The 17,635-nt window shown below is 34.2% G+C and overlaps 2 protein-coding genes and 1 pseudogene across 3 annotated transcripts; all 3 read right to left on the bottom strand.

The window, feature by feature from the left end:
* Positions 1-3,426: 3,426 nt before the first annotated feature.
* LOC123227362 lies at positions 3,427-5,568 on the bottom strand (annotated as a pseudogene).
* Positions 5,569-10,874: 5,306 nt separating this feature from the next.
* Positions 10,875-13,010, bottom strand: LOC123228229 (7-deoxyloganetic acid glucosyl transferase-like). 2 transcript variants are annotated; one of them, XM_044653549.1, is made up of 2 exons: positions 12,465-13,010; positions 10,875-11,946 (listed from the first exon to the last, which is right to left on the bottom strand). In XM_044653549.1, the coding sequence occupies exons 1-2, from the start codon at positions 12,955-12,957 to the stop codon at positions 11,006-11,008; spliced, it is 1,434 nt and encodes a 477-aa protein (XP_044509484.1). In that variant the 5' UTR covers positions 12,958-13,010; the 3' UTR covers positions 10,875-11,005. The 2 variants fall into 2 exon arrangements, with proteins under 2 accessions (XP_044509484.1, XP_044509485.1); XM_044653550.1 differs by having other exon boundaries at positions 10,875-11,937.
* Positions 13,011-14,679: 1,669 nt separating this feature from the next.
* LOC123227825 (7-deoxyloganetic acid glucosyl transferase-like) lies at positions 14,680-16,685 on the bottom strand. Its single transcript, XM_044652948.1, has 2 exons — positions 16,193-16,685; positions 14,680-15,756 (listed from the first exon to the last, which is right to left on the bottom strand). Exons 1-2 carry the CDS (start codon positions 16,683-16,685, stop codon positions 14,816-14,818), a joined length of 1,434 nt encoding a protein of 477 aa, XP_044508883.1. The 3' UTR covers positions 14,680-14,815.
* Between the last annotated feature and the right edge of the window lie 950 nt (positions 16,686-17,635).

Raw genomic sequence — 17,635 nt, 5'->3', positions numbered from 1 at the left:
AATCTATCTTTTATTTCTTTGTTTGGTTTGTCAGTAATAAAATATTACAGTAATATTCTATTACCAATGCTGACGTGACAGATATATAGATGATAATCTGATTACCACCTTCACCTTAAGTATTTAAAGATTATCAAGGTAATCTTGATTTTATTATAATTATATTATTATTTATTAATTTTTTGAGACAAAAATTAATTTATTTTTAATTAATATGATAAATAATATAAAAAATATTTAAAAATAATTATATTTAAGGGCATTTAAGTAAAATAATTTATTAGTAATCTTTTATTACCTTTAACCAAACACAATAATTATTTATACCTACCAAATTTTATCAAATATAGTAATTATTTATATCCAATAATCTTCTAAGTAATCTATCTTCAAGGTAATCTTTATATTTTGGTAATAAAACATTACCCAAATCAAACGCCCTTTAAGTGTCATGGGAAGGACTTTGTTTTGGGCAAAAGTTCTAAAGAGAATTGTTGGATTTTGTGAGAGTCTTCTCATTAACTTAGAATGAAGTTTATTTAATCCTAAATATCAAGTGTATAATTTCTTACACCTAGTCATGCTCCTTCCTCCCTCTCTCTCATTAATCTTCTTTATTTAAATAATAAGGGAGTGCAATTACAATCCTTTCGCTTACATTAAAATTTGTTTACCCTTGTGCGTATTTTAATACGATGAAATCAAGAAAAAAAAAATTAAATTTGGAGTAACATGGGTGGCATGACGAAAGTCATGATCAAACTTTGCCAAAGTTTAAAGGAGTTGACTTGGGAAACATGAGACTTGATCCAATTGGGCAAGTCTCAAATAGAGTTCTCAAAGAAATCACTACTTGAGAGGCTAGAGGGGTAGACTGCAATCCTTTTTTCAACCAAACATAAATTTTTCTTAAGGACCCTCATTGTGATTCCCCTCTTTTTGTAATTTGTGTTATTTTTTTATATGTACATATATTAATGAAAATAGAAGATATTATCATTCCAATCCTTCACTAGAGTGTGTGTACCAAATTTTTCTGGGAGGCTTGTGAAAATAATATTTTATACTTATTACTTTATTATATTTGATTAATATGAGTAGCTAGAACGTATTTGGTATGCAGAGTGGGATCGTTTTTAATTTTTTGATGTGAAGTCTCTTATGATCCCACTATTGTTCTCATTCAAGTTTTATTTTTAGCCCAACTCGGTTAATTATAGTCGAGTCAGGAGTTATTGAATGAGATGAAATAGGGGTTGTCTTTGGATGAATTAGAAATACATTTTCTCCTCTAATGCTCAACTCCCTAGTTTTTGCTATCAAAGTGTCATAGATACAACAAAGATTTCCCACATCAGTGGTGTTTGGGCAACTGGCAGAGGGCACCTTCTTCTGGGAGGCTTGAAAGGCAGCAGATGGTCATACATTGGTGGCCTTGTGGTTAGAAAACCATGGTTGCATATCATGTCATCAGGCGAGGAGGAAACCTTAGTAGGTTTTTCAAGTTATGGGATTACAGATGTTTACAGATGTCACCTTGTTAGAGCTACAAATGATGTCTTGTGCTCTCGATTGTTGTTCATTGACGCCTGAAAACGGGGTCTCAACTGGAAGCCAACAGAGCTGGTGTATCGATGGTGCCCTTCCAACTCTCATTGGGATTGAGTACAAAGAGTATTATGTGGTTCAAATGTCTTTGAACTTGGCCCTCTTGCTGGTTGGGCAATAGCAAGGAGATTGGTCTAGACTATGTTGTGCCAGTCTCTTAGATGAACTGACTTTGGGAAAGAGGTTTGGGTTTAGTGTCCAAATAGTTTGATGATAAAGGCTGAAGGACTATTTCCCACCTAAGGTATGCTGCTTTCCCAAGTGTCTCCCTTTAATTTTGAAAATCCCGAATACCTACCTATGAATAGTTAAAATTAACAGAACTCTAATCTCTTAAAATTTTATCTTCTTTTGTGTCCTAAATTTTAAAAACTAAAAGTTTCTCTCAGCCTAAATTTTAAAAAATGATAGTTTTCCCATAAGGTTTCGTTTCTAGATATCCAATGTCATCTCCATCTCTATTGCTGATGACCTCTTCTTCCTAAAGCTTCCTTTCCTTTGGACAATCTCTCTCTACCAATTTGAACGCCCGATCAACGTCGAAGAAGCCGTGAAAGACGAAGAGTTTTATTGGAGAAGACGAAGCTCTTCGTCTTCCACAACTTTTTTGACATCGATCGGACGTTTAAATGAAAGAAGAGAGACCATTGGAGGGAGATGAAACTTTAGAAGGAGAGACTGTCAACAATGACATTAGAGATAGCGTCGGAGATTTGAAAACTAAACTCTAGAAAAAAAACTATCGTTTTTTAAAATTTAGGTGAAAAAAATTTTAATTTGTAAAGATTAGGAAGAAAAAAAAGATTATATTTTAGTTTATTTTTAATATTATAAATAAAATAATAATTTTATTTTTATTATCACTAATCTTAACTATTCATAAATAAATATTTAAAATTTTTAGAATTAAAAAAAATACTTAAAAAAATAGCATACCTTTGGTGGAAAATAGTCCTTCGGCGGATGATAAATTTTCCAGTGTCTTTCAATCCGACTTGCCACAAATTATCTCTATAATTGTAGTAGTATCAAATATCCTTTTGTTTTCTCTATAACATTAAATTACTGATGTGATTTTTGTTACCAACTAATATACGGAATTTAAAAGTTTTATAATATAGAGAGTTTGAGAAGACTAGATAAGTAAGTCTATGGAGAAACGAGTGTACGAAGGTGAAAGACAGAAGAAAAAGATTGCCCTCGATTTGTTAAATTTGACTGCATAACACTACTTCAAAGAAATGGACTTAGCTTGTTTGGTCACAATTTTATGACACCAGTGGCTGCATCACTCCCATCAATGTGTGGAACAGAGTAGACATACTTCATCAATGCATAGCACGCAGACAAACCTGTACCCTCTGTGGAGTTACAATATATATATATAAAGGATAAAAATAAGCGGCCCTCTCCTTCTCCATCTGTTGAGCTATCAAATATAGTTTGCAGTAACACTTCTGTCATCACATGCTCATTTATATCTGCTTAATGGCATAGTACTGTAGGTTGTCCGAGCCAAAATTCATTGAAAAGAAAATTCTCAAATAATGCAGTGAGAGAAATATTTTCAACAAAAATCTAGCGGGTACTTAGAAAATACTAAAACGAAAGTAATTATAAGAGATTATTTAAAGAAAAGATAAGGAATTTGTTTCATATGTCTTAGTAATAATGACTAGTTATGTGAAATTCTAAAAGTTACTAGCATGCAAAAGATTGATCAAAATTTGAAAAACCCCTATGCATAAAATAAAAACAACCAAATCGCTACAAGCCCACATACAAACACCAGGAAAAATCGACCTGGACAAGAAGTTCTGAATAATCAAACAGCTTTATTCCCATTGATGATTGGAATCATTGAACTCATTAAATATTATCAAACAACTCAACTTATTTTGCCTTATTGTAACAATGGAAAAGTTTCAACCCTGGAGTGATGCATATTGCAACCAGGCTTCAGCAAGAAAAGACTCTTGAGCTCATCGACCTAATATCATTTATCAAGCGATCCAAATTACAGTACGAGGATCCACCTTCATTGACACTTTTTCTAGCCAAATCAGCAATCTCAGAGCTTGCTTTCATGAATTCCTCCTTCCTCTCTACCGTCAGCTCATTAACCATCTTCTCAACAACATTTCTATCACACAAATCCTTCATATCAACTCCAATCTTCCACACCTCCCCAACAAATCGACTATTCACCTGCTGATCAGCGAAATACGGCCAACATAACATGGGCACCCCCGCCACAATACTCTCCAACGTCGAGTTCCATCCACTGTGAGTCAAAAACAAAGCAACAGCCTGGTGGGCTAAAACTTCTTCCTGTGGCACCCAGCCCACCATGTACCCTCTCTCCTTGGTGGCCCCAACAAGCTCCTCAGGAATTTCATCCTCCCCATTTTTTCCTGAAATTGAATCAGGCCTAATCACCCATAAGAACCGTTTGTTGCTATTCACCAGACCGTGCCAAAACTCTAGCAATTGCTCTCTTGAGAGCACTGCAATGCTGCCAAAGCTAACGTAGATAACTGATTGTGGAGGCTGTTTGTCAAGCCATGAAATGCAGCTTCTGTCAACTTCCCAGAAACTGTTTGAGGATTTTAATGACGTACTTTCGGGAACTCTTGCTTTGAGGTGAGCGTTGAGCGGTCCTACGGTGTAAATATTTGGACAAATAGTGCGAATTTGGGATAATATGGGACCTTCCAAGTCCTCAAATGTATTCAATATGAGACCATCAGCTCGGGGAGATGAGCGAGTCTCGCCCATAAAGAGTTGAAAATTTTTGTCCATGGGGTCACTAGCTCGACAGAAGCTTGGAAGATCGCGGCAGCGGAGATAACTTTCCATGCCGGGCACATTTTTTATCAGGCGATCCATGTCTTCAGCACCTTCAGATTTAATTAAGCATGCACAATCACTTGAAATATAATGGAAGATATTCTTTGTTAATCAAGTTTAAGACAAAAGACGTTCGAAAATATACTAACTTGGTTAAAATTAATTATAGTTTTGATTTAATAAAATAAAATAATTAAATAAAATAACAATAATTTATAAATGTATTTTATTTATAATAAAAAATAAATTTAATATATTTAAAAGTTATTATATTAATTAAGTGTGAGTCTTAAAAAAACTTGAGGTAACATACTATATTTTTATTAAGTCTCATTCCAAAATTTATATGGTATAATGTTTTCATTAAAAACTGTGATTTCAGTGAGTTTAAGGACAACCAATATGACATTTCAAATATTTTGGTAACTTCAAAGAAATTTAATTTAATATTTTATACCTGCGCATAGATCTGCGGATTTAGGATTAGATTTTATATTTAGCTCATGCACCTTCATTTTTACAAAATAACCAAAGTGAACTATCAACTAACCTTTGATAGGGAGCTCGCCGGCATCAATGACCTCACGGAGAGAATAGTAAGCCCATAAAGCACAAGCTCCGATCGTACGAAAATAAATAATCGGAATTCCCAAGTCCCTGGCGACGTCAATTGCAAAGCTCATAAATCCATCCGAAATGATGCAGTTGACTGGAGGCTTGATTTCATTCAAAAGCATATCTTTCAAAAGAGGAGGAGTTACTGATTTCACTGAATATAAAACGTCCTCAAATCGATCTCCGGTTCGTGGGTGGTCCATGGGAAGGCCATCTGTAACAGTCTTGAATTGAAAGCCAGGAAATCGTTGAGTGTAACGTGAACAAATGTCGGTGTGACGAACAAGACGGCTATGGTTGTACTCTGAGTTTAGAAAAGTACGTTTATGCCGGCGACGCTGAGGAGCTCGGCGAGCTTGAGCATTGAGTTAACATGGCCTAAGGCTGGAATGGGGAAGATGAGAACATGAGGTGGGATTTTCTCCATCTCTATGCCGATCGTTAAGATCCCTATGAATGATGAGAACAGACTTATACAGACCCTTTTTTTTTTTTTTTCTGCACGTTTCTTTAATATTTTAAGTCATTGTCCTGAACTTCTTTGGCTTTTAACGATGAGCGCAAAAATATTAGTACCCGCAATTTATTGCACTGGCGTATTCAATCAGCTGTCAGATAAAAACGTGACTCTAGGAAGAAGTTTTTATAAGAGAAACTTTGTAATTCCTTTAATTTTTGAAAGGCCAAAGGACTATTTCCCACCCAAAGTATAATTTTTCTGCACATTGCCGCCCATTAACTTTGAAAAACCCATTTATCTTCCCATGGGCTGTTTAAAAAAACAGATTTAAGGGCAAAATCATTATTTTATCTGTAATATTAAAAATAAATTAAAATTTAATCCTCTTTTCCTCCCTAACCCCTAAAAACTAACCATTTCCTCTTAGGTCAAGTTTTGAAAAATAGCATTCCCCCCTAGGGTTTAGTTTTCAATCCTTAACGCCAAATTTGGAGCAATCGCCCACAACGAAGCCTTCCTGAAGCACCACCATGCTCCAACGGCCTCTCTTCTCTCCTCTGAAACGTCGATCGGCCCTGATCTGACATCGTCTTCCCAGACGGAGATGAGGTAGTAGTTTTCGTCTAGGAGGACGATCGTCTTTTCAGATATCTTCCCAGACAGAGATGAGGTCATCGTCTTCGTCTGGGAAGACGAAGAGCTTCGTCTCTTCAAATTTTTAGGCAAAGACGACACCAGATCTGGGCCGATCGACGTTTGAGAGGAGAGAAGAGAGGTCGTTGGAGCATCGGGAAGACTTCGTCGTCGGGGATTGAAAACTAAACCTCAGGGGGGGGGGGAATGCTATTTTTTAAAACTTGGTCTAGGGAGAAATGATTAGTTTTTAGGGGTTAGGGGGAGAAAAAGAGATAAAATTTTAAGGCGTTAGAGTTCCGTTAAATTTAACTGCTTATGGGTGGGTATTTGATACTTTCATAGTTAAAGAGGAGAAACTTGAGAATGTAGCATACCTTGGATGGGAAATAGTCCTTTGGCCTTTTTGAAACAAAAGATGATTTACCCATTCGGAACTCAAATATTCTTCGATCTATGCATCATTTAATGTATTAAACTAGGGTGCACGAAAACCGGTTTAAACTATTAAAATGGTACGTACTATGTTAAAATAAAAGTTTGGTCTAAGTTAAAAAATATTTGAAAAAGATTTACAGATTAATTTACAGTTTGAATAATTTTAAAATTGCATTAAATCTTTTATATATATATATATATATATATATATATATATATATATATATATATATATATATTTGTAAATCGGTATCATTTTATCAAAGAATAAAATAAGGTTGTTTTATTCTTCTAAATCAACAAAATCAAGTCGAATTAATCAGCCTTCTTTAGTTTCTATTATTATTACCTTTATTTTTATGCTTGACAAACCACCAAAATACCCTTATACTCTATTTGTGGGTGTAACATTTTTCTTCCATTAAAATAATTTTGTCCTTCAAATTCAATTGATATCTCCAAAAACTTGCATCTCATATTTTTCTCAATCTTTTATGTGACTTTTTCAATTCGGCAATTCCTTTACAACACTTTGATTAGAGAAATTTGCTTCTTCTTTTTTTGTCCTTTCACGTGTCTACCTAACATATGCATAAGATGCTCTTTATAGACCAAACCGTCCTCTATCTTAACATCATTGATCCTCAACATGTAAATTGAATTATTGATATATTTACGTAGTAAAATATATGAAACACTGATATATAATTGTAAAAGTACGAAATATCTTTTTGTCCTCTCTCTAATATTAAATTGCTATTGTGATTTTTGTTGCCAACTAATATCTGCAATTTAAAGCTTTATATAATATAAAGAGATATTGAATTTTTAATCTTTTTTTTAATCATGTATATACATATATGTCACCTATCTTAGACTTTAAACAAAAATAGCATAACAGTAACTAATTTTTTTAAAATATCTTTGTTGATATAACTCATATAGAAAGAGAGAATACACAATAGTATTATCTCTCTTTTTACTCAGTCTAAAGAGAGAATACACAATCAGTGAGAGAAACTATTATAAAAAATTTAACTTGAACCTGTAATTTCATGTTGCTAGATTATTTAATGTTGTGATTTAATGTTGTTGTATCGTTTAACGTTTTTATAATATTGTATTGATGGTTAAAAAATACGAAAATTTAGACCTAAATAAAAATCAGATGAAAAATAGATTGATATTTTTTTCATATTGTAGAAATTTTTTTCTTTACTGAAAGACTGAGTGAAAAGAGAGAGGTTACTATTGTATATTTTCTCTTTCTATATGAGTTATATCAACAAAAATATTTTAAGAAAATAAGTTATTATTGTAGTATTTTTGTTTAGATTTTGAAATATATATATATATATATATGCACACACGCACGGTTAAAAAAAAAAAAAAGGGGGATAACAAATTTAATATCCCTAATATAAATTACGCTAACTATGAAAAGAGTTTGCGAAGACTAGATAAGTAAGTCCCTGGAGAAATAAGTGTACGAAGGTGAGGTAAAGAAGAAAAGAATTGACACCAGCTTGTTTGGTGTCTTGAACTGCTCATGTTTTTTAACGTCTTAATCCGCTATTCAGTGTGTTTATAGGATTGCCCTCAATTTGTTAAATTTGACTGCATAACAACTTCTACAAAGAAATGGACTGTTGTCCAATTTTTCAGTTAGGGACAGGGGTAAAATTATCATTTACTATTTAAAATTTTACCGTTTCTCCCCCCCAGGTTTTAAAAACTAATAACTAACTCATCCTTAAAGTTTGAAAAGTTTAGATTTCACCCTTAGGGTTTGCTTCATTCTCCGGCCACCACCGACGACCGACGCAATCGATAGATCTCCCATCTTCGACTAAAAAGGACGATCCTTCGTCACCCAGATCTGGACGATGAAGCATCGTCCAGATCTGAAAGAACAGACGAAGGACGACGCTTCATCGTCCTTCGTCGTAGTGTCTAGACGACATGATGAGCGATGAAGGACGATGAAGACATCGTTTGGGTGGAGCGACGAAGAGATCTTTGTCTCTTCGTCGCATCATGCGACAAAGAGATCTCCGTCTCTTCGTCGCACCGTGCGACGAGGAGATGAAGATCTCTTCATCACACCAGGAGAAGGAGGAGGCCGGTGACGACGTCGGGAGATGAAATTGAAGAATAGGGGGTGAAACTGCTAGTTTTGAAAGTTATGGGGGGTGGTTGTATTTTGAAAAATATGGAAACCCTAGGTTTGAGGGTGAAAATGTTAGTTTTTAAAGTTTACAAACTTTAGGTAAGGTGAAATATTAGATTTTAAAACCTAAAAGGGGTGAATGATAAAACCCTCACATCAATTTTGTGATGAATTATGCAGACTAAATTGAGGGGTATTTTTGTTATTTCATCTAACAAAGGTAAAATGGATATTTTACCCTTATACAAATAGTTATCATCCATATTAATGGCTCACGGGTGGAAAAAGTGGAATTTCATCTTTTGTGGGTGACATTTTGAAAACGCATCAAAAGTTAGGTGGGAAATAGTCCTTCTCCCTTTATTTTATGCATAAGGGTTTTTTTTTTTTTTTTTTCAAGTGTGTTATGGGATTTTTGGGTCATTATAATATTGTATAGTGTTTGGTAAACATAATTCATGATTTTTGAATTATGATTATGGATTATTTTATATGGATAATTAATTTTGTTATAATCAATTTTAACATATTGAATGTAATTTATGATTATTTGATTATAAATAATCATAATCTAATTATAAATGTTTGACAAATAATTTAAGAATCTAAGTATTTTTAAAAATATTCAATATACCTAATATTTTGTACTTTTGGATTAAAAATATTAAAAAATTATTAAATCCAATAACTCAAAAAAGTTAATCCCACTAAACTTTTGGATTATGTCTTAATAATCTAAAAAGGTTATTATAATTCACAAATAAATCATTCATATAAGGTGTTCCAAACACTTCATAATTAATTATTCAATCCAATAATTCATATAAGTTCAAACTCGTTGAGCTCGCTTCAAATAAGCTCTAGCTTGATTCGTTTCAAAAGAGTTGGGTTTAAGCTATGTTCGAGTTTAAGTTCGAATCAAGTTTTTAATTAACGCGTTATTAAAAAAACGTCGTTTTATGTGAAAATATTTAACTTTCGAGCTTGACCAGTTAAACACTCTAAGCTCGAGCTCAAAAATGTTGAATTTTTATGTTCAAACTCGTTTAAATCAAACTTAAATAAACTCAATTTAAATATAACTCTAACGATAACATATGAAACAAATTCCTTATCTTTTTTTTTTTTAAATAGATCTCTTATAATTACTTTCGTTTTAGTATTTTCTAAGTAGAGAGAAGGACTATTTCCCACCTAACTTTTGATGCGTTTTCAAAATGCCACCCACGGCAGATGAAAATCCACTTTTCCCACCTGTGACCAAACTGCCGTCCAATTTTTCAGTTAGGGATAGGGGCAAAATAGTCATTTACTATTTAAAACCTTAAAACTTTAAAATTTTACCGTCTCCCCCCTCCAAGTTTTAAAAACTAATAACTAACCCATCCTCAAAGTTTGAAAAGTTTAGATTTCACCCCTAGAGTTTGCTTCCTTCACCGGCCACCACCGACGGCCGACGCAATCGATTGATCTCTCATCTCCAACTACAAAGGATGATGAAAGACGACCCTTCGTCACCCAGATCTAGACGATGAAGAGTCATCCAGATCTGGAAGAACAGACAAAGGACGACGCTTCGTCGTAGCGTCTAGACGACGCGACGAGCGACGAAGGACGGCGAAGAGTCGTCCTTCGTTATCTGGGTGGAGCGACGAAGAGAGACCTCTTCGTCGCATGGTGACTACGCCAGAGACGACGTCGGGAGATGAAGTTGAAGAATGGGCGTGAAACTGCTAGTTTTGAAAGTTATGGGAGGCGACTGTATTTTGAAAAATATGGAAACCCTAGGTTTGAGGGTGAAAATGTTAGTTTTTAAAGTTTAAAAACTTTAGGTAAGGTGAAATATTAGTTTCTAAAACCTAAGGGGGGTGAATGGTAAAATCCTCACATCAATTTTGGGATGAATTGTGCAGACTAAATTGAGGGGTATTTTTATCATTTCATCTAACAAGGGTAAAATAGATATTTTACCCTTATACAAACAGATATCATCCATATTAATGGCTTACGGGTGGGAAAAGTGAATTTTTATCTGTCATGGGTGGTATTTTGGAAACACATTAAAAGTTAGGTGGGAAATAGTCCTTCTCCCTTTAATCAAACAGCTTTATTCCCATTGCTGAATGGAATAATTGAACTCATTAAATATTATCAAACAACTCAGCTTATTTTGTCTTATTGTAACAAGGGAAAAGTTTCAAGCTTGGAGTAATGCATATTGCAACCAGGCTTCAGCAAGAAAATGCTCTTGAGCTTATCGACCTAATAACATTTATCAAGCGATCCAAATTACAGTACGAGGATCCACCTTCATTGACACTTTTTCTAGCCAAATCAGCAATCCCAGAGCTTGCTTTCATGAATTCCTCCTTCCTCTCTACCGTCAGCTCATTAACCATCTTCTCAACAACATTTCTATCACACAAATCCTTCATATCAACCCCAATCTTCCACACCTCGCCAACAAATCGACTATTCACCTGCTGATCAGCGAAATACGGCCAACATAACATGGGCACCCCCACCACAATACTCTCCAATGTCGAGTTCCATCCATTGTGAGTCAAAAACAAAGCAACAGCCTGGTGGGCTAAAACTTCTTCCTGTGGCACCCAGCCCACCATGTACCCTCTCTCCTTGGTGGCTTCAACAAGCTCCTCCGGAATTTCATCCTCCCCATTTTTTCCTGAAATTGAATCAGGCCTAATCACCCATAAGAACGGTTTGTTGCTATTCACCAGACCGTGCCAAAACTCTAGCATTTGTTCTGTTGAGAGCACTGTAATGCTGCCAAAGCTAACGTAGATAACTGATTGTGGAGGCTGTTTGTCAAGCCATGAAATGCAGCTTCTGTCAACTTCCCAGAAACTGTTTGAGGATTTTAATGACGTGTTTTCAGGAACTCTTGCTTTGAGGAGAGCGTTGAGGGGTCCTATGGTGTAAATATTTGGACAAATAGTGCGAATTTGGGATAATATGGGACCTTCCAGGTCCTCAAATGTATTCAATATGAGACCATCAGCTCGAGGAGATGCGCGAGTCTCGCTCATGCAGATTTGAATATTTTGGTCCATGGGGTCGCTAGCTCGACAGAAGCTTGGAAGATCGCGACAGCGGAGATAACTTTCCATGCCGGGCACGTTTTTTATCAGGCGATCCATATCTTCAGCACCTTCAGATTTAGTTTAGCATACACAATCACTTGAAACATAATGGAAGATATTCTTTGCTAATCAAGTTTAAGACAAAGATGTTGGAAAATACGTTATTTGAGCTAATATTAGTTATAATTTTGATATAATAAAATTAAATAATTAAATAACCTAACGATAATTTATAAATAGATGTAACTACCAATAAAAATAAATTAAATACATTTAAAAGTTATTATATTGATTGATATTATTAGTAGAAGTTTTAATGGATTTTAAGGTTCATTAACCTATTATATATTGGTTTGATCTCTATTTCGAAACTTATATAATATATTTTTCATTTTTTAAACTGTTATTTAGAGAAATCTCACGACAATCAAATAACTTTAGAAACTTTATGATATTTCAAAAATTCTTATAATTTTAAAAAATTTTAATCCAGTATAGGACTTGATAGATTTTATATTTAGTTCATGTAACTTAAATCTTACAAAAAAATTAAAAAAAAAAAAACCAGTGTAAACTACAAACTAACCTTTGATAGGGAGCTCGCCGGCATCAATGACCTCACGGAGAGAATAGTAAGCCCATAAAGCACAAGCTCCGATCGTACGAAAATAAATAATCGGAATTCCCAAGTCCCTGGCGACGTCAATTGCAAAGCTCATAAATCCATCCGAAATGATACAGTTGACTGGAGGCTTGATTCCGTTCAAAAGCATCTCTTTCAAGAGAGGAGGAGTTACTGATTTCACTGAATATATAACGTCCTCAAATCGATCTCCGGTTCGTGGGTGGTCCATGGGAAGGCCATCTGTAACAGTCTTGAATTGAAAGCCAGGAAAGCGTTGAGTGTAACGAGAACAAACGTCGGTGTGCCGAACAAGACGGGTATGGTTGTACTCTGAGTTTAGAAAAGTAACGTTTATGCCGGCAACGCTGAGTAGCTCGGCGAGCTTGAGCATTGAGTTAACATGGCCTAAGGCTGGAAGGGGGAAGATGAGAACATGAGGTGGAATTTTCTCCATCTCTATGCCAATCGTTAAGGTCCCCCTGTATGCTTATAGTGACAATTTCTTTAATATTTTATGTCATTGTCCTGAAGTTGGTTGGCTTTCAACGATCAGCCCAATAATATTGGTCCTCCTGGTCCTGGCTGTTATCAGTAGAAGCTACAAGAGACCTCTTTTGATGAATAACTTAGTTTAAGTGCTTTCACATAATGCAACTGTGTGCACACATTTTTATGTGAACTCATAAAATAAAATGTGAACTGAAAACATTGATACAATCTTTAATAACACAACATAAGAAAACAATTTGGGAGACCCCTTTTGTTAATAATGATTAGGGGAAACAGAATTTTGGGTAATCCATTTCGTTAATACAGAAAAGCTGAGTGCAAATTTTGCAACGCAATCATGAGGAATTTAAATTCTTTTAAGTTAGGGTTAATAATGTAGTTTAAGATAAAAATTTTAGAGATATAATATAACTTTGTTTTTATTAATATTACTTTTTAAGTGCTTTTTAAAAAAAAAAAAATTCTTGAGAATAATATCTGCATGATTTTAATCTGATTTGGCTATATAAGATAAAAGTAAGATATAATTTGTTTATTCTTTTTAAATCTCTTCATATAATCTAGAAAAATAAACTATTATGATATTTAATTAGCTATGTTATGTGTTTGAGAGAATATAATTAAATCTTGACAATATATAATGTTTGAAAATGTTGATACAATAATTTGAAAATTGATTATATTAGCTCTAATACCAAATTAAATAAACTAATTTGAAATTTTATACTAATTTTAATATGGTGTTCCATGAAAATGGTAGAATTAGGATTGATATTGTTGTATTTTTTAAAATGTATTATCGATGATGTGTTATATTAACCCTACATTCCATATTTTTCCAACGAAAATATACTTTTCATTATTTATTGTACCATACTTGTATAATTCTTATATTATTGTAGTGTTTTATATTTTTCTTGTAGAAATATAGTTTTCATCATTCATCGTATCATACCTATATATTTCTTGTACCATTTTTACTCGTTCTCGTATTAACTAACTAAGGTTGAAATCATACTGTTAACACATTATTTTACTACTATCTTTTTTAATTGATCAACAAGGTGATTATGTGTATCGTTAAAATAACTTATTCTAAATTTGACCGCTTTCTTAGAGTTGAACAAACCATACTAAATAAATAAAACTTTAAGGTTAGTGATTAACCCCACATCATCAGATAATTCAAAAGTCTCATCTTGATGAAACATTAGTTGATTTCGAATATATGATTCTTCTTAGAACTCTATTAAAGATTTCTTACTTTAATTGGTTAACCTATCATTGGGGTATTCACTTTTTAAATTACCTAAGCCATAATCTAAAAGGCTAGTAAGATTAACTTTCTTTGAATAATTGTATTTTATGATCTTTTAACACTTCTAATCCAAAAACTAATCACAAGTTGTACCAAACATGCAAAAAATGACTATCAAACAATCAATTATTCTTATAATTATAATCCGTAATCATAATTCAATAATCATATGATGTGCTAACCCGGCATTATACAATATTATCATAATATAATCACTGAATAACATGTGCCAAAAATCCCTTAACACACTTTTAAAAAAAAAAAAAAACCCATTGTGAATAAAAAGGAACCAAATTGTAACAAGCCTGCAAACAAACGGCAGCTATAATCAACCATGACAAGAACTTCTAAAAAATCAAACAGCTTTATTGCCATTTATGATTGGAATTGTTGAACTCATTAACTATTATCAAACAACTCTGCTCCTTCTGTTTTATTGTATCAATGATAGCGGTAGCATATAGTTGCATATTGCAACCAAACTTCAGCAAGAAAATGCTCTTGAGCTCATCAACCAAATATCATATATCAAGCGGTCCAAATGACAGTACGAGGATCCACCTTCATTGACACTTTTTGTAGCCAAAGTAGCAATCTCAGAGCTTGATTTCATGAATTCCTCCCTCCGCTTTACCATCAGTTCATTAATTATCTTCTCAACAACATTTCTATCACACAAATCCTTCATATCAACCCCAATCTTCCACACCTCGCCAACAAATCGACTATTCACCTGCTGATCAGCGAAATAAGGCCAACATAACATGGGCACCCCCGCCACAATACTCTCCAATGTCGAGTTCCATCCACTGTGAGTCAAAAACAAAGCAACAGCCTGGTGGGCTAAAACTTCTTCCTGTGGCACCCAGCCCACCATGTACCCTCTCTCCTTGGTGGCCTCAACAAGCTCCTCAGGAATTTCATCCTCCCCATTTTTTCCTGAAATTGAATCAGGCCTAATCACCCATAAGAACCGTTTGTTGCTAGTCACCAGACCGTGCCAAAACTCTAGCATTTGTTCTCTTGAGAGCACTGTAATGCTGCCAAAGCTAACGTAGATAACCGATTGTGGAGGCTGTTTGTCAAGCCATGAAATGCAGCTTCTGTCAACTTCCCAGAAACTGTTTGCGGATTTTAATGACGTACTTTCAGGAACTCTTGCTTTGAGGTGAGCGTTGAGGGGTCCTATGGTGTAAATATTTGGACAAATAGTGCGAATTTGGGATAATATGGGACCTTCCAGGTCCTCAAATGTATTCAATATGAGACCATCAGCTCGAGGAGATGCGCGAGTCTCGCTCATGCAGATTTGAATATTTTTGTCCATGGGGTCGCTAGCTCGACAGAAGCTTGGAAGATCGCGACAGCGGAGATAACTTTCCATGCCGGGCACGTTTTTTATCAGGCGATCCATATCTTCAGCACCTTCAGATTTAGTTTAGCATACACAATCACTTGAAATATAATGGAAGATATTATTTGCTAACCAAGTTTAAGACAAAGGTGTTGGAAAATATGTTATTTGAGCTAAGATTAATTATGATTTTAATTTAATAAAATTAAATAATTAAATAATCTAATGATAATTTATAAATAGACGTATCTGATTAATAAAAATAAACTAAATACACTTAAAAATTATTACATTAATTGATATTATTAATACAAGTCTTAATAAATTTTAAAGTTCATTAATGAATTATATATTAGTTTCACCTCTATTTTAAAACTTATATAATATAATTTTTATTTTTTAAAATTACTATTTAAAAAGGTTTTCAAGAGGATAAGATAACTTTAGAAATTTTAAGATATTTCAAATTAAAAAAAAAAAAAAAACCAGTGTAAACTACAAACTAACCTTTGATAGGGAGCTCGCCGGCATCAATGACCTCACGGAGAGAATAGTAAGCCCATAAAGCACAAGCTCCGATCGTACGAAAATAAATAATCGGAATTCCCAAGTCCCTGGCGACGTCAATTGCAAAGCTCATAAATCCATCCGAAATGATGCAGTTGACTGGAGGCTTGATTTCGTTCAAAAGCATCTCTTTCAAGAGAGGAGGAGTTACTGATTTCACTGAATATAAAACGTCCTCAAATCGATCTCCGGTTCGTGGGTGGTCCATGGGAAGGCCATCTGTAACAGTCTTGAATTGAAAGCCAGGAAAGCGTTGAGTGTAACGAGAACAAACGTCGGTGTGACGAACAAGACGGCTATGGTTGTACTCTGAGTTTAGAAAAGTAACGTTTATGCCAGCGACGCTTAGGAGCTCGGCGAGCTTGAGCATTGAGTTAACATGGCCTAAGGCTGGAATGGGGAAGATGAGAACATGAGGTGGGATTTTCTCCATCTTTATGCCGATCGTTAAGATCCCTATGAATGACGAGAACAGACTTATGATGGCCGTATTTTTTTTCCTGTTAGTTTCTTTAATATTTTATGTCATTGTCCTGAACTTCGTTGGCCTTCAATGACCAGTCCAAAATATCCCTCGAGACTTTACTTGAAATTCTCTCTTATTTCTATGATGTCTTTTGGGTCTTATCAGTAGCACCAATTTATTGCATTGGTGCACTCAAACAGCTGTCACATCAAAAGCTAACTCTAGGTAGAAGTTTTTAGGTCAAAGGACTATTTCCCATCTAAGATTTATTTACTTCGATAATATTAAATATCCACTCATAAATAGTTAAAAGTGACGAAACCTTAATTCTTTAAAATTTTATCTTTTTTTACACTTTAAACTTGAAAAATTAAAAGTTTTTCTTAACCTAAATTTTATAAAATGACAGTTTCACCTTAGAATTTTATTTTAAAATATTTGACGTCATTTTCGGCTCTATTACTAACGGCCTCTTCCTTTGACGATCTCTTTCCTCTTATTTGAATGTCTGATTGACGTCAGAGGAGTGGTGAAAGATGATGAGTTTCATCAGGGAAGACGAAATCGACGAAACTCTTCGTCTTCGTCTTTCTCGATAAAGTTCTTCGTCTTCCACTGCTCTTTCGACGTCGATCAGATGTCCAAATGAGAAGAGAGAGATAGCTGAAAGGAGAGGATGGTTCGGAAGAGAGAGTTCATCGATAATGGAGCAGGAGATAACGTTGAAGATTTCAAAATGAAACCCTAGGATAAAACTACCATTTTTTTAAATTTCGGTTGGGAAAAACTTTTAGTTTTTAAAGTTTAAGGAGCCAAAAAGAGATTTTATTTTAGTTTATTTTTAATATTATAAAGAAAATAATGATTTTACCTTTACTACTGTTAATTTTATTTGTTCATAAGTGGATATTTGATAT

This window comes from Mangifera indica, chromosome 10, assembly GCF_011075055.1.
Source record: "Mangifera indica cultivar Alphonso chromosome 10, CATAS_Mindica_2.1, whole genome shotgun sequence".
Classification (NCBI taxonomy): domain Eukaryota; kingdom Viridiplantae; phylum Streptophyta; class Magnoliopsida; order Sapindales; family Anacardiaceae; genus Mangifera; species Mangifera indica.
Note: the sequence above shows the minus strand (reverse complement) of the source record. Positions and strands in the feature narration are given on the sequence as shown.